Raw genomic sequence first — 25,589 nt, 5'->3', positions numbered from 1 at the left:
ACATATTTATTAATAACTATGCTTCATCTATACAGATACCATTTTCCACTTAGATAACACATTCATTTAGTGGTTAGTTTTTGCTGCTATATGCTTTCCATCGTTTTAATCCAAAAAAAATGTGGGTAGAAGAAAAACAACAACATGCTGTTCTTTAAATGTTGTCCAAGAGTTTGAATGGTCCACAAGTAAATTCTTGTTGTATGCTTTCACTTACTCAGAGGTAGCTGGCCAAGTGGTTGTTTAAGACCAACCCTAGTTGGATGTATGTTGCATTCCTAAACAGAGTCACATGCTAAAGCATAAGCCTCATTGAACTCATTGGGACTTTATTCATCCAGTGAGTTTTCTAACACTCACTAGAAATATGTAATAGAATCTTAACCTCACATTTAACACAACATTCAAGACACTATTTTGGTGGTGGTGTTGCTTAGTCTCTGTAAGGCACATTGATTTTATATTTTTTTAAGATGATGGTGGTGGTGATGATGATGATTTCATCTATACTGCTTTATTTTGTTAAGAAAAAACCCTCAAAGCAGTTTACAGCACATTAAACATAAAATAAAACAACCCAGAATAAAATATTACTGAAGAAAGTCAAATACAAATTGTACATTCAAAACAACAAAATTAACAGGAAGCTATAATATTATTCTAAAGATTTCAAAATAATACATTATAAAGGACAGCAACTGCAGAATACACATTTAGCACAGCAATGCATATTTATTAAACATTTTAAAAGAAAATGTTACTAAAGGAAGTTGAATATAAAATGCACATTTAAAACAGCACGATTAACAAGATAATAAAATATTATCCAAGCACAGAACATATCTGCTGCTGTTGCTGCCCGTCCTGCCAATGGTGGTTCATAGTGAGTAGCATCTCAGACTCACAGACCCGGGTCTGCACTAAGAGGCAGCCAAGATGGTATCTGGCCTCTTAAACAGCCGCAGCTTCTGTAGCTGGAGTCAGTCAGGACCTCACCCTCCCAGGCCAGTTGGAAGAAGGCCTGCAAGACAGGGTGCAGGTCTTCCAGGACTCACAGCCAAAATTAATCCTAAAGTCCAGCCCAAAGCATGATCCTTTTGTTTACTCCATGTCCAATCTCGACAAGGGATGGCAAAATTCTGTTCTCCTTGCAGGCACTGGGGTGGGGGGCTTCAAACATGAACTTGAGTGCAAAGCACTCAAAAGTAGGGAGTCTTCATAATAAAGTTGATGCCATCTTTCAGTAAATATATTTCTGCCATGGAGCAGAAACACAGCACCTAGGGCTTGGCAAAATTACCCCAGTGGACTGCCCCCCTCCTGTGTGCAGGTGATGCCCTCAGGTTTGTAGTCGTTGGAGGGTTACATTTTTGCATGGAAGTGGGCACACATTCTTTTCTTTTTGCAACTGTAAGGACTGCCAGCTTCCAAGGACAGATCTTGGGGTCTCAAATTTCAGCGGTGCCCTATGTGTGACGCTAAAATTTAGCACCCCTCTGCCTCTCGTGCTCCAGTTGGTACATCCCTGGCAGTACAGTGGTACCTCTGGTTAAGAACTTAATTCATTCTGGAGGTCCGTTCTTAACCTGAAACTGTTCTTAACCTGAGGTACCACTTTAGCTAATGGGGCCTCCTGCTGCCGCTGCAGGATTTCTGTTCTCATCCTGAAGCAAAGTTCTTAACATGAGGTACTATTTCTGGGTTAGCAGAGTCTGTAACCTGAAGCGTCTGTAACCCGAGGTACCACTGTATCCCCAAGAGTCTGCCCCAGTGCAACCTAACCAATCGTGCTCCCCTGAATCTGCCTCTGCAGCTTTCTGACACCCGTTATTTCATTTTCCTCACAGCAATCTGGTTAAAGGTGCTGTGAGAAAAACAAAATGGCAGCTACCATGAAAACGGGACGTGGGGAAGGCTCCCCAAACTGTAGCGTGGAGCCCTTTTGAGGGAGGTTGCAGCCTATTCCCCTCACAGAGCTACAATTCTCAGAGTGGTCCACCAGTCAAAAGGGAATTGTAGTTCGGGGTGTGGGTGTATATATGAAGGAGTAGCATCCTTCTAGCAACTTCCATTACCCTGAACAATCTACAGTTCCCATGATACTTTGGGGTAACCATGACTGCTCAAAGTGGCATGACACTTGAACATATTGTGCTGATTGGGCCTAAATAAATAAACAAAATACACCCTGTGTAAACTCGGGCCACCTGAATTCTGCAGGTTGTTTGCCAAGTGGCCACACAGGACCGTACTTGTAAGCAAGCCTTGCCATTCCCCCTGTTTTGTTTGCTTTTTAATCTCTTACGTAATCCTATACTTTGGCTGGCAGCTTCCTGGACACTTGTTTGCTCTCCGGGGGGGGGGGTATCCTTTGCAGTGTTCAAGGTATATAAGGACACGCACGCACATGCACACGCAACAGGGCTTGTGTCCCTTTAACTCGGTTGTTAGGTTGTGTACCCGCCGTTTCCCCCGGGGGACTCTGCTCTCGGTTGCTGCTCCCATAGCTGAGTCTGAGAGACAGAGAGACAGAGACAGAGAGGGGAGACAAATATCTTCTCTTCCTCAGCGAACAAGTAGCTAGTCCTTAGCTGACATGTTATTTCCCTGAATGCCTGGCTGTTTTGTGAGGCAGGTGGAGACAGTGGCACAGATGTATCTGGTGGCTCCTGTTCTACAAAGGCTCTGCTTCTGTCTCTCTTTCTAAAAATATACATATAAATTTGTATCTGAAATTCCTTGCTGCTTCCAGCCTCTCTACCTCTCTCTGACAGGCAATTTCTCTTCTGTTTTTCCCCCCACCCACCCTCTTTTGCCAAGGAAAAAAGGAAAAGGCAGACGGAAATAGAAAGGAAGAGGCAACAGCTCGAAGACCAAATACTTCAGCTGCAGCATTTCAAGGTAAGGGGCTGAGTTGTGGGGGGAGCTGCTGGGTTGACCAGAGCTGTTTTGTTATTAGACATGCAGATCACACGTTGGAGAGCTGCAAAGAGCCTGTTCCGACATGAAGCAGCCTGCTCTGCCAGAGCTGTGTCTATTCCAGCTAATCAGATCCTCCCCAGGTCTCTTTGCTGTGTGTGAGATTCTCAGTTACACAGCCCCATGTTTATGAAAAGGATGGGGCAGAGCAGAGATGGGAAAGGTGTGGAATGTGGGGGGTGGGGAGCGGTGAGAGGAAGGCATATGCTGCACGCAGCTTTATTGCCGCAAATTCATTCTTCGTTTTATACCTCTGAAATGCAATGGATGTAGATTTGGGTGTGTTCGCTGCATTGCTTAAATGGTCTGCTTTACGGCTTTACAGATGCTCAGGGGTTTGTTTTTTTTCTGTCTCTTGATTACTATAGTATTTAGTCGTTACATTTTGTGTCTCTGTGTGTTTGCTTCCGTGTATCAAATTACCTGATCTATTGATCTGAAATAGGTGTTTGGCACCATGCCATATAGACATAGAAGTCTAATCTGTGTCCACATCCAGAAATTAAGGGATTATGGATTGGAAACTTTGGGAGGTATATCCTGAAACGTGGATCAGTTTCCCCACCTCACTTACCTGGGTCTCACCAGTTCAGATTTTTCCAAACATCAGATATGCCTTGTGGAGGGATCATAGCTCAGGGCAGAGCCCCTGTTTCCCTTGCAAAAGGACTAGGCATCTCCAAAGGACCGTTTTGGAGAAAGATCTCTGCTCAGAATCCTGGAGAGTTGCTGCTGGAGTGTCTAACCTCATGCAGGAGATCTTCCTGCCTTTACACACTCCAGTATGCTGAACACCTTTCTGTTGAAAGCAAACAGAGCCTGAGATGGGAGTCTGATGCTGTAAGGATGTTAAAAGCTTAGCAGGCTTCAGCTTGGTCAGTGATTGGATGTGATTTCCTGGGAATCTCCACACAAGTGGCTCTGAATTTCCCAAAGGGAGCATAGGATATGATTGTAAATAAATAAACAAATAGACGAATACACAGAGAGAAAGAGACTTGTCCAAAGCTTACATGTGATGTATCCTAATATCTACTCAAATAGCTGGCAGCTGCAGGCATTCAGCACCTGCTAAGATTGAGACTAGCAATGCATTTTCCCCTCCAAGCAGTGTTGTATTTTTATGCCGTAAATTCCACACATGTGTGTTTGTTGGGGAGCAGGAAGAAAGTTTCCATCCAGGGCACTGCTAAAGGAAGGAGGTTCCTACGTTGTGGATCAGGTCTACTGCACAGATAATTTTATTTTTAGGTCTGGAAATGGATGCGATCTCAATTTCAGGCCCATATGGCACCTTTAAGACTAAGCAATTCAGGCTGCAATCCTGTACATAACAGGGAGCAAGACCTATGGAATTCAGTGGTGCTTACTTCTGAATAATATACAGTTTCTTTGGCATGAAGCCGCACTAGAAATTGGGATAGCAGAGACACCTCTGAACCAAGGTGAGACACTTAGATGCAGTGTTTAAGTGTCTGCTGTTTCTTTGAAGAAACATTAGGAGGAGAACCAGAACAGGTGGGGGGCACACAACTTTTCTTCCAGCAGAGAAGCAACTGTGATGGCAGGCACTCCTTCTGAACCAAAGTACAGTGGTACCTTGGGTTACAGACGCTTCAGGTTACAGATTCCGCTAATCTAGAAATAGTACCTTGGGTTAAGAACTTTGCTTCAGGATGAGAACAGAAATCGTGCAGTGGCAGGCCCCATTAGCTAAAGTGGTATCTCAGGTTAAGAACATTTTCAGGTTAAGAACGGACCTCCAGAACGAGTTAAGTTCTTAACCTGAGGTACCACTGTAAGACACTTTTCTGTTCAGTTAAGCGCTAACTGTTGCAATAAGTGTTTGCAAGGGAGGAGGACAGGGAGAAAACCACAGCAATTTGGTCATGCCCCTGTGACCTCCTAGCAGCCCCAACAGGTCTAGTGGGCGCCAGGCACTACTCCCTATAAGGCAGTTCAGTATTATTTTTATATTTCAGATTAGGGGCTCTGCCCTGCTTGCCCTGTTCACCAAGCCAACCTTCTCTCCTTGCCAACTCCCCTCCCTTTGCAACTCATGGCCAATGAGCTTAGTATGAAGCATGATTATTGCTTCTTCCACCCCCTCATGACTTTTTCAACTCCTCCCCCCAATCACCTACAGCTTTTTCCTTCACAGAGCAGCTTGCTAAATTGCTCTGTGAAGCTCCTCTCCTCTCTCCCAGTGTGGTGTAGTGGTTAAGAGCGGTAGACTCATAATCTGGTGAGCCGGGTTCGCGTCTCCACTCCTCCACATGCAGCTGCTGGGTGACCTTGGGCCAGTCACACTTCTTTGAAGTCTCTCAGCCCCACTCACCTCACAGAGTGTTTGTTGTGGGGGAGGAAGGGAAAGGAGAATGTTAGCCGCTTTGAGACTCCTTCGGGTAGTGATAAAGTGGGATATCAAATCCAAACTACTACTACTACTACTACTACTACTTCTTCTTCTTCTTCTTCTTCTTCTTCTTCTTCTTCTTCTTCTTCTTCTTCTCCCCACCCTTGCAGGCACATTTAAAGGAGGGGCAGGCACTCCATCCAGTAGCTTGCCAAACTTCTGGGCAAAGGGCCCCCACCCCATTAAACAGTTCCTCATGCTACAGTTGGCATAGACACCTATTGGTGGCCACAGGAACTGCAGAGTGTGGCAACAGTCTACATTGTTATTTATATTGGAAGATATGGGCAAGGCGAGGGCTAACTTGACTGAAGCCACTTACCAGGTTCCCGGTAGATACAATAATCAAATGAGAGGCTTCCTGAGCTTTGGTTTAGTCTCTGCACTACAGTAAACCTAAGTCAAATTTCATGGCATAAACAAAACCTGGAATCTGTTGCAGTGCCAGAGTTTGGGTAATGCTGCACACTAACTTGTTTCCATACATTTGATGTGTCTGCAGTACTATACCCCGCTGAACTCTATGGGACTCTAAGCCTCACTGAACTCTATGGGACTTACTTCTATGTAATACGGCATTGCAATTCTCCATCGGGCCATTCTGTATTTTACTGGATGCCTTTGTTGTTGCTCTCCCCCAACCCCACTTTTTTTTTTTTTTGAAACTAAGCATAATGAATTTGTCTGGGTAATTGATTATAGCCCAAGCAAATACTCCATCAGTGTCACTACGGCCCTCCTGGTGGCATATATTGGCTACTGTGCTATCAGGAAATAATATGATTGCATTTCCATGGTGCAACAGGAGTTGACATTTCACTCAGACCACTCTGAGATCCAGAAAAATATTTTTCTCCTCTTTCTTTTGAGCTTTCGTTTCATAAGGCAAAGGACAAGTTTTCCACTATTTCTACAGTCAAGGATGACATTTCAGCAAATTTCAGAGGAGGAGGCAAAACTAGTTGCAAATGTGGTGCCCCCACTAATGCCGCTCCTCGGAATTTGGACAACTAATGGCTGCCATTTTGCCCTCCCAGGATTCCTTAGGGTGAAAGCAGGAAGGATTTCCCTCACTCTGATTGGCTTCACAGTGATGCTCTGTGACACAGCCTTACTGTGAAGCCAAACTGCAAGGAACGCTTTCTGCTCTCAGTCAGGGGAATTCTGGGAAATGGGAAAGTGGGAAACTGCCACCCGCCAAGACCCTGAAACAGGCAGCAGAAGTTATAATGAAAGTAAGCCAGATTCAGGAAACTATTTGCCCCACCTAAATACCCCAAGTTTTGACTCATAGTTCTTTAAACAGAATCTTTGGCTGGGAATAGATGAGAAATCCGTTCACATTCCAATGTGAAGTTGCCCAGTTACCGCTTTCCAAACCAATACATGCTAGCTTTTGAAATCTGCACTTCTCCAAATAGTATAATGTCATTCTCCAACCCCCCAAAAAATACATACAAAGAAAGTTTATATTCAAATCAGTGTTTGAAATTCCCCGTTTTGTTATTGGCATGGGTCCAATTGTGACCATGCGGAGATTTCTGGGCTCCAAGTTGGCAACTGACATCTCCATCGAACCAGCTGAAAGATGTTCATTTTATGGTCCCACGCTACCACACGAATCATGGACCCCTTGCTGGGCATCTTAGTCCTCCATCATCACTTCAAAGAAAATAAGTGCAGGGATGAGTACAGATCTATTTGACTGTGCTGCACCATTTCCACAGGCCACCCAAATAGAACTCAGTTGAAAAACCTCTGCCTTAGTCCATTGTTAATACCATTTCCGTTTCCACTGTGTGTTTCCTTCTCACATGCTGGGACAAGTGAATTGTTGTAAGAGCAAGCTACAGTCAAGCAGTGTAGTTGAGATCATAGGACTGTAGTGTTGGAAGGGACCCGAAGGCTCACTAATCCAACCCCCATTCTGTTGTTGCGAGTGCAACCTAGGTTTAAGGTACTATTTGGTGCTTAGCTTATATATCTGCTCAGAAGTAAACCATACTGAGCTTAATAGGACATACTCCCAGGTAAGTGTGCATTGCCATCTTCCACTCCTGAGTTGCCCATCACCCCTGCAACACATCAGCCCTGATAATTGGCCATGCTGGCTGAAGGTGACATTCATAACATCTGTGTGTATAGGATTGCACCAAGGGGACGCGGGTGGCGTTGTGGTCTAAACTGAGGTTGGCTGTTCGAATCCCTGCAACGGGGTGAGCTCCCGTTGCTCTGTCCCAGCTCCTGCCAACCTAGCAGTTTGAAAGGACATCAAAGTACAAGTAGATGAAAAGGGACTGCCGTGGCAGGAAGGTAATTGGCGTTTCCATGCACTCTGGTTTCCATCACGGTGTTCCATTGCACCAGAAGTGGTTTAGTCAGGCTGGCCACATGACCCAGACTCAGCCTGAAAGCAAGATGAGCATCGCAACCCCATAGTCGCCTTTGACTGGACTTAACCATCCAGGGGTCCTTTACCTTTTTACCTTTATAGGATTGCACCAGTATGAGTGCAGTGAACATTTTGAAAACATCATTTCCCCCCTTTTTAGTATTTCTCCATATAGATGTAGTTTTGTAATTGACGCTGTAGGGCAAACTCTGCTCTGGAGGGTCCTATGGCTTTAATTTCTGGGTTGAATGAGGAGTGTTTATCCCTAAATTGTAGTAGTATTTCAGCAGCAGTTAATTTTGCACTGGGATGCTATTGCATATTTTTCATAGGTTTGATTAAATAAATCTGATACATTAATGAGGGTTTTGAATACTTGAGTGAGTGTTTGAGGGCAGATAGACAGCAGCAACTCAAAGCTTCTGTGCTGGGTTACCTGGAGTTCTGAACAGTTCACACCCACCTCCAATTGGATACATAGCAATTATCCTTTTTTTGTTGTTCGGTTAGTTTTACTCCTCTTAATTACCTACAAAAGGCTATGGTGTAAAGGAGCATCTCTTAGGTGAGTTTGATTATTTGAAGAGGATCCTAATAACGCTGTGCTGGAAAATTTCTTATTTATGAGAAAAGAAATTGCATTTGAAAATTATCAAAAGCAAGAGGGGATTTTAGAAAAAATGGCATGGGTGAAGTGTACGGCACTTACCTTACTTTCTAAGGATTTTGTGAGTGTTGGTTATTTCATTCCACAAATAATTTATCTTATTTTTTGTATTCTGTAGCCTTTCTGGGTGCCCATGCTTCCTGAAACCTTATTATATCCTCAGCCGAGCTTTCCATTCAGCCCAGGAAGGCAGTGGCATGGCCTGGATAGACTCAGAAGGGAACCGGCTAGGGAACTCCCAAGAAAAGAAGGTTCAGGGTTCAGGGATTGGTGGTGGGAAAACGATGAGAGGTCAGAAGGAGAAGAGGGAGAAGACTGGAAGGAGGAGGTGCTGGGAGCTGAAGAGATAACAGCGTTTAGTGAGCCGGGAGCATCTGTGGCAGAGAGAAATCTAGAGGCAGAAGCTGAAGCAGAAGAGGAGGGAGGCCAAGAAGCAGAGATGAGTCTGGTTGGTGAAGAGGCACAGGCGTCTCCCACTCCTGCTGTGACAAACTCCCCTCCCTGCTGTTCTTCCAGAACCAGGAGAGGCGTGAAAAGGGCAGAGGAGAGGTTAGCTTCATAAAGCCACAGTCTCAGGTTGCTTGGAGGGAAACTCTGAAGAGGAAGGGACTTAGGCAACTGTGATGAGGCAGGGACCTTCAGTCTCAGCAAGTGCTTCATGTGGCCAAGACCTACCAGAGACGAATTGCCGAGCTTATTAGGACTGGCACTCCTATGCAGATCCTGTTTTTGCTTACAAAGAGTGAACTCCACTAGATCAGTGTGATTTACTGCTGGCTTGTTCCTCTTATTGCATTTTTTAAGTGAAGTGTTTTTACTTTTAAACAAATCCATGTGGAACTATTTTTAATAGGTAAAAGGAAGGGCCTTTCTTAAAAACAAAATCCTTGCACATATCAATTTCATAACCTCCACAGCTCCCTGTGTGACAGGTAAAGGCCAAAGAAAGACCTCGTTGACTTTCTTAGATTAGGAAACATAGGTAGTCAGAGATGCTGCAAAGCACAGAAGAAATATTTAATAGAAAGAAAAAAAGCACCCGCCGTACCCAGCCACTTTGCAATAAACTCACTGGGCACTTGGTGAAATTATATATTCTGAAGTGCCCTGTGAATGAGGCTAAAAAATGGACCCCCTTATGTGTTGGAATAAAGCTTTCTAGAAATTGGAGGACAGGTTTTGTCATAGCAGTATTTGCTAGAAAGGCTTGGAATTTTACTATAAGTAGGATTAAATAAAGACAAGTGCATTTACTGCACTTAATAATGTAGTTGTGAAAATACTTTATTGAGTAATGGATGCAATGAAAGGGACCAAATGTTTTAAGGTTTTTGTGTGTGACTGTTCTCAGCTACCTTATGAGTGGATGAAGAAGGAATCTCTCCTTTTTGGATTTCACAGAGGAGTCACCTAATTTGATCTGGACTGATCGTGCATGACCTAGATTGGATCAATGGTCTACTTCAGAATCCACAGCCGGACAGATTCCATTATGAAGTGATCTGGGGGTTGTGTGCTGCTTCCATTCAGGTGGTGGGTGGATATACCGTTTCTGAAGTTTTGAAAGGGAAAAATTGAGAGGGGGAACTAAGGCAGTGTGCCATCCTCACACCACCTCTTAACTTGTAATTACTTTTAAGTATGTGTATCTGGGCAGATTTTAAAAGATTTTTTTTCATCTGCCTGGAAACTAAATGGGGAGGACTGAGTCATGTCGCCTCTGAGAACTCAAGTGGAGCAGATTTTAATGGGCCAGCCCCTCCCTAGTTGTGGCCACCATAAATGCTTCATCTTCATTTCACTAAGCAATAAATCAGATAAAGGAACTTGAGTAGGGTTATTAAAGATATTTGTACACAAACGTAGGAATAAAGGAAGTTGAAGGATGATTTGGGTGCAGTTTTTTGCCATTTGACAAAAATGTGTCATGTTATTGTGTGTGTGTTTTATAGTTTTGGGTTTTAAACTGTGAATGGTCCCCCCCCTCCTTTCATCATTTTACAATCTCATGGAGCTGCCTTGAATGATCTTTGGATGAGGAAAGCTGGATATAAGGGGCAGCAGTCACCAGGGGAGTCTTTAGCATATATGCCGCCTGGGTGCAAAGATCCGCCCAGCACCCCCAAATCATTGAGTCTGACAAGCGCCGCCATTGTGAATGACAAGCACCACCGCTGGCGCAGCGCATCTTTCATAAATGAGCGCACAAAGTCGAAAGTGCTTTAGTGAAACAGTAGGTATACATTTGGGTAATACCTAGGTATATATGTACAGTGGTGCCCCGCAAGACGAATGCCTCGCAAGACGGAAAACTCGCTAGACGAAAGAGTTTTCCGTTTTGGAGGTGCTTCGCAAAACAAATTTCCTATGGGCTTGCTTCGCAAGACAACAATGTCTTGCGAGTTCCTGCTGGGTTTTTTTCCTCCCCCCCCTTTTTCTAAGCCGCTAAGCCGCTTATCAGCTGATCTGATCAGCAGATAAGCCGCTAAAAGCCACTAATAGCGCTAATCCGCTAATCCGTCAATAGGCTTGCTTCGCAAGACGAAAAAACCGCTAGACGAAGAGAATCACAGAACGGATTCTTTTCGTCTTGCGAGGTACCACTGTATTTTGTTTTTCTAGCTTGATCAAAATTATTTATTATTTCATAACAGGTAGATAGTTAAGAGCTTAGGCGGCTTCAGCATTGGGCGCCGGGCACCCCCCAGAATTCAGCGCCCAGGTGCCCTGCATCCTTTGCACCCCCCGGGTAAAGACAGCCTTGGCAGTCACCAAATGACTCCATCATTGGAAGTCCTGTACAGGAGCTTTCACTTGCTCTTCAGGGCTTTCCCTACTCCTTCTGCATCCCCATGCACCCTAGGATTATCTCTGGGGGGGTCTGGGGTACCCCCAGAATAGGATGTGGGAGAGGAGAGCAGGATCATTCCCTCTGGCAGGCTAATATTGTTGCAGACAGAACATTCATCTGAACATGAGTCTGAATTCCACCCAATTCATTTTATTATATTCTATTTATCGTTACATTTATATCCCAGCATATCTCCAAAGAGCTTGGATGTTTACATGATTCTCCCCCTCATCCGTTTCATCCAAAAGAGGTAGGTTAGTCTGAGAGCCAATAACTGGCCCCAGACCACCCACTGAGCTTTGTGGCTGAGCAGTGATTTGAACCCTGGCCTCCTGGGTCCCCGTCCAACACTCTAACCACTATACCACCCTGAGGGAAATGAATACATTATCTTTCTGTATCCCATCCCAGTGGCACAGGATGGAATAATTTACAGTAGGTAGTGAAGATGGAAGCATCTGAATACAGGCTTTATTGAATCTTGATTAATCTAAATAACATGAAAGTGTAGGTGTTCAAAATGAGCTAAGGGGAACAGGTTGTGTGTGTGTTGAGGTATTTATATAATTGGCCCCACAACAGCCATGGAAATAACAGAAGCAGAGTTGAATCTGTCTCCTTGATGAGCTAAACAAGAAAGAAGATTCCACCTAAACATTAGGAAGAACTTCCTGACAGTAAGAGCTGTTCGACAGTGGAATTTGCTGCCAAGGAGTGTGGTGGAGTCTCCTTCTTTGGAGGTCTTTAAGCAGAGGCTTGACAACCATATGTCAGGAGTGCTCTGATGGTGTTTCCTGCTTGGCAGGGGGTTAGACTCGATGGCCCTTGTGGTCTCTTCCAACTCTATGATTCTATGATTCTGTGATTAAACTGTTTATCTGGTGCTTCTAATCTGTGCCTTTTGATTTCACCAGAGCATCATCCGTCTGTATCTGCTCATTACAGGGCACTCCAGTTCCCGTCAGTGATTCATTACTGACACTTCCTGTCCTAGCACTAGCCGTGATAAAAAGCCTAGAATAAACTAGTGGCAAGAGACACATCCCCAAAAATAGCTTGAGGTACTCAGCCGTCTCCTCCCCCCTGTTGACCTATTATGTGCTTTAAAAAGAATAGGAATGGCCCAGATTCGAGAGAGAGTGTGTTGTTAAGCAGTATAATTAGTAGAAGAGGATTGACAGTTGTTTACCCAAGTTAGAAAAAGAATGCCAATGTGTGTATCAGGGTTAGCCCACCCGTGAGGCAAAGTGAGGCAACTGCCTCAGGTGGCTGAATCCACAGGGGCAGGAGATTCCGGTGTAGGTCTTTAGTCTTCCCTTTTCCCTGATGTAGTTATTTACACACTCCTCCCCTAGCAGGGAGGGAAGCACTATTTTGTGGTTCGCCTCAGGTGCAAAAATGTCTTGGGTTAGCCCTGGCGTGTGTATATAGCAGAATAGAACAGAAACTGGGCATCTGCCTTGGCTGGCCTGACTTATCTCTCTGACTGCAGGCGTAGTAGTAGTAGTAGTAGTAGTAGTAGTCTGACCATCTGACTGCATTGCCTCAGCCCCTCTGAGTGGCTTCCAGCATATCCAATAACATAATAAAACATTAAACTTTAAAAAACCTCCCTATATAGGGCTGCCTTCAGATGTCTTCTAAAGGTAATATACTGTAGTTCAGGCATCCCCAAACTCGGCCCTCCAGCTGTTTTGGGACTACAACTCCCATCATCCCTAGCTAACAGGACCAGTGGTCAGGCATGATGGGAACTGTAGCCCCAAAACAGCTGGAGGGCCGAGTTTGGGGATGCCTGTTGTAGTTACTTATCTCCTTGACATCTAATGAGAGAGTGTTCCACAGGAAGGGTGCCACTACAAAGAAGGCCTCTGCATGGTTCCCTGTAACCTCACTTTTCACAGTGAGGGAACCACCAGAAGGTCATCGGAGCTGGTCCCCAGTGTCCGGGCTGAACAATGAGGGTGGTGGCGCTCTTTCAGATACACAGAGCTGAGGCCGTTTAGGGCTTTAAATGTCAGCACCAACACTTTGAATTGTGCTCAAAAACATACTGAGAGCCAATAAGACCTTAGCAGAGTGACTTCTAGTGATGGGCTGTAGGCTTGGTCTACAGTTGCTAATCTCCCTAGAGAAGTGAAGCAGCAACTGCTAATTGAATGAAAATTTACTGCAGTCGTTTAAAAGTGCCATTGGCCAATGCCTGGACAATCTTATTGCTCTGGTAGCAATAGCTAACAATATGCCTATATATATTGGATGAAGGTGATTTAAAAGCTCATCAGAGAGCAACAAAGCTGCATCTGTGCAAATACAGGCCAGGCTGCAATACCTTTAAATACAAACTCCTGATACATTTAAATAGATACCTTCTAAAGCTGTCTAGGTCTGTGTTACAACATTTGTAACACAGTATGAAATCTGGTGGGTAGCTAAATTGCAATCTGCAATTTATGCAAGAGATGTGGATCAGGTTGTTTATGCAGGAATTTGCAAACAATGGGTTTTTATTACTTATTATTATTATTTATTAAATTTGAACACTGCCCTTCATCTGTAGCTCTAAGCGCGGTTTACATTTTCCAAGCATCCTTGGTTTCTTTTGCAGTCTCTGTAGAAATGAGTCATGTTTGCACCTAAGCAGCCTTTTTTCCAATTGTAGTTTGAAGTTTAGCTGGAAAGAAACCTGGGGTGACAGTATATGAGTTTATATGATATGTCTTTGTAAGATATCCCATTAGATGAGTGGTTCCCAAACTCCACCCCCCACCCCCTGGCAGCATAGACTACTTGCTGAGCTTCTTAATGGTTTTTCTGCCTATTGTAGCGATTTAACATGCTGTGCTAAATGTTGTCTGATTTTTAGTTGAATTTTTAACGGCTTCTTTTATATATTGTATTTTCATTGTACACCTCAGGGCTTGCTTGGCCTCAGTGTACAGAAAATGTAATGGTCTGATACATAGTCCTAAATAATTCCCACTCTTTTTGTAAACCAGTTAAGGGTAAAGGGTAAAGGGACCCCTGACCATTAGGTCCAGTCGTAGCCAACTCTGGGGTTGCGGCGCTCATCTTGCTTTATTGGCCGAGGGAGCCGGCGTACAGCTTCTGGGTCATGTGGCCAGCATGACTAAGCAGCTTCTGGCAAACCAGAGCAGCACAGGGAAACTCCATTTACCTTCCCACCAGAGCGGTACCTATTTATCTACTTGCACTTTGACATGCTTTCGAACTGCTAGGTTGGCAGGAGCAGGGACCAAGCAACAGGAGCTCACCCCGTCCCAGGAATTCAACCAGTAAACCAGTTAGAGATGGGTTAAAAAAACCAGTATATAAGTTTTTTGAAACTGTTACACAGTTTTAGAAATAATTTTAGAGGACAAAAATATATATGAACACCTTGCCTTAAGCATTTTGTTCACTGTTCCAAAAGAAAATAGTTCATAATTCAATGTTTTTCAAGTTTTCCAGAAAGAAACAAAACAAGGCTTCACAAGGTAGGAAATGGGGGGGACCCAAATTTTTCCTGAATTTTTTGGAGTCCCCCCCCTGAAACTTCATTTCTCTACGTTGGGACCAGCACTGCTATTTAGTTTATTTAAATATTTCTAAACCACCCTTTCATGTAAAATATCTCAAAGTGGTAAGCAGACAAAAAACAGAGGATTACAACAGAGACACATCAAATTTTGTAAGATAGCTGAAAATGAGCAAGGATGGCTGAACCTCTATTGGCAAGGAGTTCCACAGGGAAGGCCTGCCACACTAAGGTGTCATTCCTCAAGGGGATGTGGGACCACCGAAAATTGCCACATCAGAAGGCCTTGTAAAGAATCAGGAGGTCCTTAAAGTACGGTGGGGGCCAAGTTGTTTAGAGTTTTGTGAATTAACACAATAACTTTGAATCTGGCCCAGTCACATGTTGGTAACCAGAGCAGCTCTGGCAGAAGACATTGAGCGATCTTTTATTTATTAAGCCGATTGCTTGCTAACCATCAGATAGAATTAGTTGGTATTGCATCATTGGGTAGTCTGGGCAGAACTAAAGGAATGTTCCTTGATGGCTGGGTATTCTCTGTCATGTCTCTGGAAAGGAACACCTTTAGCTAGAGCTCATGGAAAGGGCAGGTAATTCTTTGGGATCCATTTTGCAATTTCAGCCAGGAACACAGAGAGCAGTGAGCTGGCTGCAAAGCACCTTAAAGTTCAAGAGCCCCCTTTGCAAATTTGATTCAGGAACAATGGGTTTTACCTGCCTGTTGACAAGAACTGCTTGCTTCCATGATGCTCTCCTTATATCTTTAAAAATAAAACCAATACTGTTGGTCTCCACTGCTCTTCTCCAAAAGACACTACCCTCAAAATTATCAGCATTAGAATTGGGGAGTGCACACCTGTATTAATTAATTTTTGTCTAGGGTTTAGCAGCTTCAGAAATGAACGCCCAGCTTCAGTCTTTCAGAAGCTTTGCTCCATATTGGCTTATCTGCAACCACTTAACTGTGCTTTTCCATGAACAAATACTGTATATCTCTGAACATCTGAACATCTGGATTTGATAATCAACCTGTCATAAACCAGAATGATAGCATAGGCTGGTGCATTGAGATCTCCTTGAAAAAATACATTTTTAAGCGGAAAAAATACATTGTTGGTGGGGGAAATGAATTCTTAGAAAAGTTCAGGATAGAAATAGTTGAGTAGAAATCTATTTTACCATTCTTTTAAAGTTGTTTGTGTTGGAAGTGGAACCAAACTACTGCCATCATACCCTCCCCCCCCCCATCTTCACTTTTAAAATAAAAAGATGAGCCAAAACTATGGCTTTTTTCAGGACTATAATAGCAAAATTCATTGACACCTGTGTCTCGGTCTGCATCCAGATCAGCTAGCCATTGTTTTCCCTAGAGAGTCAGGCCCATACGGTCAGTTGCTGATGCCTGGGAGATTATCACTGATAGAGCAGCTCATCAGTTTATTGCTCTGCCAGGAGCTACTAACAGCCAATTTAGCTTCTCAGCAATGGTTCTGTTAGATACTCTGTAAACAACAGCAGCTGGTGGGTGGACCTGGCTGGAGACCAGTCCACAAGACACAACTAAACATCTCTTTGTCAACTGTGGAGGAAGGACGAACAAGAACCCTTCAGCATGACTTCATTCTTGTGCTGATTTGATCTTTTTTGAAAGGCTTTTCTAAGCAGGTAGATTCCTTCCATCTATCTGCACAAGCTAGTTCTGCTCTTTCAGCATGGTCTGTTTTAGAAACTCTTGTTAGTGCCTTTTCAGATAATGGCTTGCCTTTAATACAAAGACGACCTGCCATGAGCAGATGGCATCTTGCCCTTACTTAGGGACAGGGAAGAAAACCAGTTGAGTTTCATTTTAATGCAAACCTTCAAAGTTGGCACTTTCCAGAACGATACGCAAACAGAAACAAAGCTATCCTTCGACACTCGTGTTTCCAAATTTTGTGATACAGTTCTCCCATTTTAAAAATGCTTATTTTAGGGACATATGTGCTTCAAAGTGTGTATGTGTGTGTGTTAAAATAACATAAATGCAATAAATTAGGGGGAATTGCTTGCAAAACGTGTACAGTGGTACCTTGGGTTAAGAACTTAATTCGTTCTGGAGGTCTGTTCTTAACCTGAAACTGTTCTTAACCTGAAGCACCACTTTAGCTAATGGGGCCACCGCTGCACGATTTCTGTTCTCATCCTGAAGCAAAGTTCTTAACCCGAGGTAATATTTCTGGGTTAGCAGAGTCTGTAACCTAAAGCGTATGTAACCTGAAGCGTATGTAATCCAAGGTACCACTGTATATTGGGAGAAATGACAAACAGTTGCAGAAATGTGGTGAACTGAATTTAGGACTGGAAGAATTAGAAGCCATAATTGCCAATTTATTCATCCGTCCCCTCATGGAAGGACATGTGTTGCACAAGAACAAAGTGTTTATTCACACATGACACATCTGTCCTGTTCATGTATAAAGAGAAGCTAACTTTGACAATGAAACTCTACATGAGTGAGGAGAGCTGGACATTGAACCTCTCCCGATTTTGCTTGGTTTCTTTCTCGGGTGCCATCCTGGGGGAGGGGGGGCCGAGGGCCCCTCCAAAATTTTCAAGGAGGGGACTAGGCCTCCTCAGAATCCCACAGTGACATGCACAAGCCATGTGGTATGTGTGTGACATGTCAGCCTGTCATGCGGCTCACTTTGGATACCTGATCCCATCCAGGCTGTGAGAAAAGTATCTGCAGCAATGGCGTATGGTGGGTGAGAAAGGGGAAAGTTTGTGTATCCTGACAGATGCATCTTTTGTTATTAAGAAACAAAATAGTGTGGAAGCCAACACTATTCCCGCTATGTAGCCAAACCGCGGCTTCCCTACCTGTCTTTGTCTATAATAATAATTTATTATTTATACTCCGCCCATCTGGCTGGGTTTCCCCAGCCACTCTGGGCAGCTCTCAACAGAATATTAATACAGTGGAACCTTGGTTCTCGAATGGCTTAGTTCACAAACAAATCGGCTCCCAAACGCCAAAAACTCAGAAGTAAGTGTTCCAGTTTTCGAACATTTTTCAGAAGTTCACCGTCCAATGTGGTTGCCGGCTATTGTTTCCGAGGCACCTGCGCCGATCATAGCCACGCCTTGATTTTCAAACATTTTGGGGGCTGAACGGACTTCCAGAACGGATTAAGTTTGAGAACCAAGGTTCCACTGTAATAATAAAAAAGCGATAAAACACCAAACATTAAAAACTTCCCTAAACAGGGCTTCCTTCAGATGTCTTCTAAAAGTCAGGTAGTTGTTTATTTCCTGATGAGAGGGCATTCCACAGGTAGGGCGCCACTACCGAGAAGGCCCTCTACCTGGTTCCTGTAGCTTCACTTCTCGCAGTTTGGGAAACACCAGAAGGCCCTTGGAGCTGGACCTCAGTGTCCAGGCTGAGCAATGGGGGTGGAGACGCTCTTTCAGGTATACTGCGTCTACATTCCCACTCACCCCCAATCATTTGTGGAGGTCAGGAGAACTCTCAGAACATCCCACAGCGAGTTCCAAATGAACTATTTTGAAAGTAGTACAACATTGAATGCCACCCTAATGTAGAATTTCAACCCTTGTCCAATTGATTGCCACTTACAGCAGCAAATCAAAATTACTTCTACTTAATAATTCAGTTGTCCTGGGATGCGGGTGGCGCTGTGGGTTAAACCACAGAGCCTAGGACTTGCCAATCAGAAGGTCGGCGTTTCGAATCGCCGTGACGGGGTGAGCTCCTGTTGCTCGGTCCCTGCTCCTGCCAACCTAGCAGTTTGAAAGCATGTCAAAGTGCAAGTAGATAAATAGGTACCACTCCGGCAGGAAGGTAAATGGCGTTTCCGTGCGCTGCTCTGGTTCGCCAGAAGCGGCTTAGTCATGCTGGACACATGACCCGGATGCTGTATGCCGGCTTCCTCAGCCAATAAACAAGATGAGTACCGCAACCCCAGAGTTGGTCATGACTGGACCTAATGTTCTGGGTCCCTTTACCCTTTAACAATTCAGTTACCTATTTACTACATAGAGTACATGTGACACCCAGGTTGAGATATGAACTGGTCCTTGAAGATGGATCCAGAGTGTTCCGTGTGTGTCATGCTGAAAGTGCTAATCCGTGTCTTCAAGAAAGCTATCAAATATTTAAGAGGGAAAGTCTCTTAATGTCTCACCGTGTGTGCTTTCCCCCCCCCCCCATCATCTCCCACCCTAGTCAAAAGCACTCCGTGAAAAATGGTTGCTGCAAGGAATTCCTGCCGGTTCACCAGCAGAAGAAGAAGCCAAGAAGAGGCAGTCAGAAGAGGATGAGCTGAAGGTGAAAAACCTTGAAGGAAACATCCATAGGTAGGGTCTTTTTTTTTTAACATCTTTAGGCCCAAATCCTGCTTTCAAGTCATCAGGGTTTGTCTGCATGTAATGAAATACAGGGGCACAAAATGTATATTGCTGCTGATTCAATTACTTGAGCAATCAATCAAGGATTTAGCTGATTGTTCAGAAGAGGGCAGTTTGAGGTGATGAATTTAATCAGCAATCTTGCAGGTTAAAGGCACAACTGGATATCTGACACTACCTAGCTCTGGTGTGTTTGTTAACTGTAACAGGGGGCCCAAAAACAGAAGGTTGCATTTAATTGGGTTTTAACTCAGTTGAAATTAATGAATGCAAGTTAGTCATGCCTATTAATTTCAGTGGGTCTACTCTGAATAGATCTTGCACTAGATCAGGGCTGTAGCTAGGGGGTGTTGACGTGGGCCCCCACCAGGGGCGCAGGCTAAAAAATATGTCCATAAATATAAGTGTTGATTATTGCCTCTTAAGAAATGGTTTCAAATAGAGGGTGAATTGAATGGGTGGAGTGGGACGGGGTTGGAAGAGAGGCAGAAAGAATAGCTAATTTGTTCTTGGCTAGGGGGCGCTATCTGGACTAGCTACAGCTCTGCACTAGATACAAATCAGAATATTTAAGATTTCCTAACCCTGTGTGTTCTAAGATTGTCAGATGACAGCTGGCAACAATATGTCGGGGCCTTTTTGGAGTTGGCACCCTAACTGTTGGGATTCACTTCCCAAGGTGGCCTATCACCTTGGTCATGAAATCTTTCTTGGTTGGACAGGTTTCTGTATGCCTTGTCTAATTTGGTGATTGGTAATACTGCTGTGTGGTTGTTGTTGTTGTTCATCTTCCTTGGTGATTTAAAGTTCTGGTGGTTTGTGTTCAGTGAAGTTTTTATTTCACTTCATGCACATTTGTTGTTGCTGCTTTTCAAAATTTTGTTGCTGCCCATTTTTAAAAAAGAAATGTTGAAATATAATAATCTAAATCAATTTGTATGCGGTGGGAGGGAGAGGATGGCAGAAAAGTCAGTGCATGTCACTAGAAGTGTACCTTCAAACTGATTCAAGAGGTCAGTAATATTCAGATTAAACCAACCTAAACAGGCCTCCCATCATTTGCGATCTGGAATCATGAAGCTTTAAATCGAGCCCAACAATTTCTGATCTACACATGGTAGAGGTTAGGAATGAGTGCCAGTGTAAGTCAGAACAAGCTCAAAAGGGGCTTTGCTGGCAATGAGTAGGATCTGCTGTATTTGAGGGAGAAGAGGTTGTCTTTCAAGCTCCCTCCTTTTGAACTCTTACCCCATCTCACCATTTAATAGTGGGCAGTTTCACAAGTGGTGTTAAGAATGCTCTTTGCATGTCAGGAAAGTAGGTGAGAAAGCAGAAGAGACCCATTTTCATATATTCATTGTTTCATTTTTAATCCATATATTTATATGATTTTATACGATGCTCAACTTCATATTATATAAGATCTTGATAAAAAAACATAAAACTTATATCACTTTGCAATTGCGCTGTTGTAGAAAACATTTTGATCTAATCTGTTCTAAAGCAGCATGTCAAATGAGTGTTATGATCATGTGGTGAATGTATCTACTGTCCCAATAATGGATGAATAAACTCCAAGGTTGTGCAAATCTATCAAGTTTCTCCCTTCTTTCTTTTACGGTTTTTCTTTACTCTTGTAAGCTTAGTCATTTCTGTGGAGTGTTCATATATGTTTGCTTCTCGTTCTATTAATACTGGGAACTGAATCTTTTCACAGTACCTTGTGTAGCATATTCTTGTGGCTACAGTTATATGAAATATTGATTCTCTTTGCTGTATATATTTTTGTGTTAGTCAATGAAAAACAAAGCAAGTTCTAAATCTAGTTGCACTTTCATTATTTTCTCTATTATGCTCTCGATCTGATACTTTATTTGCTTTGTCGCACAATTAATGTCCCCTGTTTTGTCTACCACCTCAAAAAGAAGCACACGGTGTGGTGATTAAAGAATAGCGCCTGTCTTTGGAACGCTCTCCCTAGGGAGGCATGCCTGGTGCCAAGTTGACTGTCATTTTGGCGCCAGGTAAAGTTTCCATTCCCCTGGGCATATGGGCAGTTTTAATGACATTGTTGTTACACTAAAACCTGGATTGAGTAACTGTGTGGGGGTTTGTTTGTTTTGTTTTACAGCTGCTGCTATTGCGTATTGGATTAATGTGTTTTTACCATGTTTTGCTGTATTTAGGGTTGCCATATTTCAAAAAGTGATCATCTGCATACAAAAGTTGTTGAGATTTTCTTTTGGCCAAGTTGCTGAGATTTGGGGGCGGGGAGGCGAGGGTGGCATAGTTGTTGAGCTTTCTTCTTCTTCTTCTTCTTCTTCTTCTTCTTCTTCTTCTTCTTCTTCTGTTTTGCAAAATCTCCATGAAATTTTTTTGGGTTGCCATACACCTGGCTTTTCCAAGAAATTCCACCCAGACAAATTCCAATGGAAAATGGAAATCCAAGACATATGGTAGCCCTATATTTTGAAAATTGCTTTGTGGCTTTTATCATAATATATGCACTTAGATCAAATAAATCACCAGATATGGAAGTAGCTTCTGACGTTTGACAATCATTTTTCGACAATCATTTTGCTATGCATTCGGATTGCAGACATGTGGAATGAGAAAAGCCACTGCTAATACAAGCAGCACTTGTGAAATAGCCAATGTGCCCTGCTTAAGAATTTATCAGTCTTCGTTCTCTCATTTTCCCATTCCACATTATTCTGCCCTATTTGTTCCCAGCCTCATCTCTTTCACCGAGAAAATAAATACTTCACGGTTTTCAACCATTTCAAACCAAGACCGAAAAAGGACTCCCTCCTCCTCCTCTTCTTCTTCTTCTTCCCATTTTCAAGGACAGCCTTCCCCTGTACCAAGGGTTGTCATTGTGGCGCCTACACGTACACCTTCTTCTTCTTTCTTCTTTAGCGATCACTCATAGCCAAGTAAGATTGTCTTCCATAAACACGATTTTAACAATGAGTCTGTAAGTGACTGTGGAGGCCAATTCTGGATCCAACGTCCTTCAACGGGAGTTGATCACGATGTGGATTTGCCAAGCATGCCTTCCTCATAGCACGTTTCTCCCTTGCGTCCTGAGTTCGAGTGTCTTCAAAGCCCATGACATCTTTGGTAAAGGCTGTTCTCCAACTGGAGCGCTTGCAGGCCAGTGTTTCTCAGTTGTCAGTGTTTATACTACATTTTTTTAGATTTGCCTTGAGATAGTCTTTAAACCTCTTTTGTTGACCACCAGCATTACACTTCCCATTTTTAAGTTCGGAATAGAGTATTTGCTTTGGAAGACGATCATCAGGCATCCGCACTACATAATCAGTCCAACGAAACTGATGTTGAAGAATCATTGCTTCAACACTGGTGATCTTTGCTTCTTCCAGTACACTGATATTAGTTCGCCTGTCTTCCCAAGTGATGTGTAAAATTTTTCGGAGATACCGTTGATGGACTCTTTCAAGGAGTTGGAGATGGCGTTTATAAGTGGTCCATGTTTCACAAGCATATAGTAAGGTTGGTAGTACAATAGCTTTGTAAACAAGCATTTTGGTTTCCCTGCGAATGTCCCAGTCTTCAAACGCTCTGCACTTCAATCAGAAGAAAGCCACACTCGCAGAGCTCAGGCGGTGCTGGATTTTGGCATCAATGTTGGCCCTTGTGGAAAGATAACTGCCTAGGTAGGAAAAGTGATCGACATTTTCCAACGTTACACCATTGAGTTAGATTTGTGGTGCTGCAGAGGGGTTATTTTGTACATGTTGGTGCAGCACTTTGGTTTTTTGGATGTTGAGTGGGGTCTTCGCTGGTGCCTACAAGGCTACTCCTTCCTCACCAAATTAGGCATGAAAGGAATAATTCTATTGTAGCCAGTAAAATTCAGTGTGTGATTAGTTGCAGTGTGTAAGATGCCCGCGGCAGATGTGCCCATTGATCCAAAAAGATTGGCAACCCCTGCCCTATGGAAGTACGAAAGCAGGCCTTCTCTGTGGTGGCACCTGTTCTCTGGAATGCCCCACCCCACCTGTTATTCAGGAAGCAAAGGTATTAAATACAAATGTATTTCTTTGCTTGGGCTTCCGCCAGCCACTAGCACCATACCCTTCTGTAATTTGTGGGAAGGTCCTCTGTTGCTCTGCCTGCAGTCATAAACACCCCCACCCCCCACCCCCCAAAAAATTACTTTCAGGTAAATATAGAGGATAATTTATTCCAAATTACTTCATTGTCCTGTTAATTATTCCAATAGCATGTTTTAGTGTATACAGATGACCGGTGTGTTTGTTTGGCCTGCTTCCTGATAGATAGTTTAGGCTGAGAGCGAGTGACCTGCCTACGTCAACCAGGTGAACTTTGGATTCTTAAAATCTAAGAAATACATGCCTGGATCATGGGGTTATTGCTGAACTCAGGTTCCTAACAAGGCATCAGGTTGGCCATAGCATCCCACCATTGGGGTAAATGAGCCCTTATTTAGTACTTTTCTCAAACTAAACTGACCCCATGCTATGAAAAGCAGAGGCAGGGGCTCATTCTCCCTGAGTGTGCATAGTGCAAAAAAAAATAAAAAAGGAAACCAAAAAACCCCATCCGGGGCGGGCAGGCAGAGAGGACCTACAGAATACAATCAGCCTCATTCATAGCCAAGCAAGGGAAATCCACACTCTCTCTGTGATCTCATTGTTTCCATTATTCAATTGCTGCCACTTCTTATGGTGGTGAATTTGTTTGACTGCTGCTGCGTTCTACAGAGCAGTAGGCCAAATGCAACTGGCTTTGTCACTGGAAATATTTGTTATGTGAAGTACTTGGACATGTGTCCATTTGAACGCATTTCTTACCCAAAGTGGTCAAATCCCAGTGGGTTGACATTGCAGCCTGGGACCATGTCTAGTTAAGCAGCTGGAAATTAAAATTGTGGGGAAACAGAGACCTGCTGTGGTGGGAACTTTGGGGATAAAATCACTCACCCCCATATGCTGAGTTGAATGTGATGATGAAGAAGGAGGAGGAGGGTCTGGAAACCAAGCCTTATGAGGAACGGTTCAAGGAGCTGTTTAGCCTTGAAAAGACAAGACTGACAGGAGATATGATAACTATCTTCAAATATCTCAAACATTGTCTCATGGAAGAGGGAGCGAGCTTGTTTTCCCCTGCTCCAGAGCGTAGGACTTGAACCAATGTTACAAGAAAGGAGATTAAACATTAAGAAGAACTTTCTAGTGTGCATTGGATTGTTAGGTAAAGTTCCAAATATACATCTACACAGGAGTAACTCCCATTGTACTCCATGGAATTAATATCTGAGTAAACATGGTAAGACTGTACTGTTAAGGAAAAGGAAAATGTGGAAAGAAGCAATGAGGCTTAGAGAGACTTCTCTATGATTTTGGTCTTGGTCTTGTTTTTAGACAAAGAGAAACTTATGTGCCACCTAGTGGCTCAACAATGCCATAAATATCACAGTCGGTATGTGCTTATTTAAACAAAGTAACATTGGTATATATAGTTACAAACAGTGGAGCAAAAAGAGGTGTAGCCTGAACGCAGCATCCAGAATGGGATGGGAGAAAGCCACTTGCTGCCACAGAAAACCACAGAAAAAGACATCAGTTTACATCCATAATCACAGCAAATGTGTGGATGGCAGGGTTGGAAAAGGAGTAACAGCCCCTGACATTGCCCGTTCACATGTGTGACAGCACATGAAGGGCACTTCTGTGTTCTAGTGAGGCTTACTCCTTTGCAATCTTAACATATTGTCCATGAAGCAAATACAACTGAATTATGTGGGACTAATAGTCTAGTTCAGCCCATGTTTACGGGGGATGGAAGCATAAAATTGAAGTTTAAGCCGCCACCTTACATAGCTTACGGCCTTTGCCCCAATTTCAGCCTTTAAACACAACCACACAACCACAACTACCGCTGTTTTTCCTCCAGTACACCCCCAAGGATTTTCTTTCAGTATGAAGAATGGAAAGGAAATGGAGAAGAATTTGCAAAAGCTTAAATGTAGAGAAGCAGCTTCTTGCAAAAAAAAGGTGGCTTTTCTTGCAGCCTTTGCTAACTCGATGTTCTCCAGAGGTTGTGGACTACAGCTCCAATCAACCCACCTATTAGGGCCTATGGTCAGAGATAATGGAAGATGGAATCCATATTATCTAGAGGACATCAAGTTAGCCAAGGCTGCCTTTTATGGAGTAAAACTCTTTGGTTTCATTCTCACCAAAGGATAGCTAAAGCAAAGGAAATTTCCTCACAGTGCAGTTTGGAAACACAAGGGTTTTTGTTTTTTGTTTACCCTGCTGTCCAAACTAGGTCCAAACTGAAATTTGG

At 43.4% G+C, this 25,589-nt stretch overlaps 1 protein-coding gene across 4 annotated transcripts in view; it reads left to right on the top strand.

Moving 5' to 3' along the window:
- The window catches only part of PALM2AKAP2 (PALM2 and AKAP2 fusion), a 224,259-nt gene that overhangs the window by 35,463 nt on the left and 163,207 nt on the right, over positions 1 to 25,589 (top strand). For all 4 annotated transcript variants that reach the window (XM_082204585.1, XM_082204582.1, XM_082204584.1 and 1 more), the window contains exons 2-3: positions 2,821 to 2,901; positions 19,069 to 19,199. In XM_082204585.1, coding sequence (XP_082060711.1) covers positions 2,821 to 2,901; positions 19,069 to 19,199 — 212 coding nt within the window. The remainder of the gene's footprint in view (positions 1 to 2,820; positions 2,902 to 19,068; positions 19,200 to 25,589) is intronic.

This window comes from Podarcis vaucheri, assembly GCF_965113315.1.
Source record: "Podarcis vaucheri genome assembly, chromosome: 17".
NCBI lineage: Eukaryota > Metazoa > Chordata > Lepidosauria > Squamata > Lacertidae > Podarcis > Podarcis vaucheri.
The sequence above is the reverse complement of the archived record's forward strand: the minus strand, read 5'-3'. Positions and strand labels throughout refer to the sequence as shown.